Source organism: Elephantulus edwardii, unplaced genomic scaffold (assembly GCF_000299155.1).
Source record: "Elephantulus edwardii isolate Elephantulus edwardi_28Jun2011 unplaced genomic scaffold, EleEdw1.0 scaffold00098, whole genome shotgun sequence".
NCBI lineage: Eukaryota > Metazoa > Chordata > Mammalia > Macroscelidea > Macroscelididae > Elephantulus > Elephantulus edwardii.
Genome location: NW_006399848.1, coordinates 7,252,859 through 7,253,354, shown reverse-complemented (window position 1 = coordinate 7,253,354; position 496 = coordinate 7,252,859). Strand labels below are relative to the sequence as shown.

Below are 496 nucleotides of genomic sequence, written 5' to 3'. Positions count from 1 at the left end.
GGGCGGCCGAGGTGCTGGCGAAGGCCGCCGCGCCGAAGCCGCCGCCCCCGAACCGGTGCCCCCGCCGCCCGCGCCGCCCCAGCCCGTGCAGTGGTGGCAGAGGATCTCCCCCTGCGGGCCCTTCTTCCACATCGAGGACGACGTGGTCTTGCAAACGCTGCAGGTGGGCTTCAGGCCCAGCGGCATGGTGGCCGGCTCGGGCGGGCCCCGCGGGCGCAGCGACACCGGAATGGCGGCCACTGGCTCCGGCCGCCCGCTGGTCGGCCCGCCGTTCCGCTGCCCCTGGAGGCGGGAAGCCGGTTCTCCGGCCCCTTGACCCGAACCAGCTTAGGGGGACGAGCGGGCGCGGGAGGCGGGCAGGGGAACAGGGCGGGGCGGGGCCTGGCCTGGGAGGAAGGCCGGGCCGTGGCCCACGGAAGGCTTCCGGCGGGGAGCGGCCTGCCCGCACGCCTGACCGGAAGTTCCGTCTCCTACTCTTCAGGGAGCCGAGGCGTGG

The 496-nt window shown here is 76.4% G+C and overlaps 1 protein-coding gene across 1 annotated transcript in view; it reads right to left on the bottom strand.

Annotated features, from left to right (window-relative positions):
• GATAD1 (GATA zinc finger domain containing 1) overlaps positions 1-186 on the bottom strand; it is a 14,213-nt gene extending 14,027 nt beyond the window's left edge. Inside the window, 2 exon segments of the mRNA XM_006903738.1 lie at positions 8-51; positions 54-186. Of these exon segments, the coding sequence (XP_006903800.1) occupies positions 8-51; positions 54-186 (177 nt within the window).
• Positions 187-496: the final 310 nt, after the last annotated feature.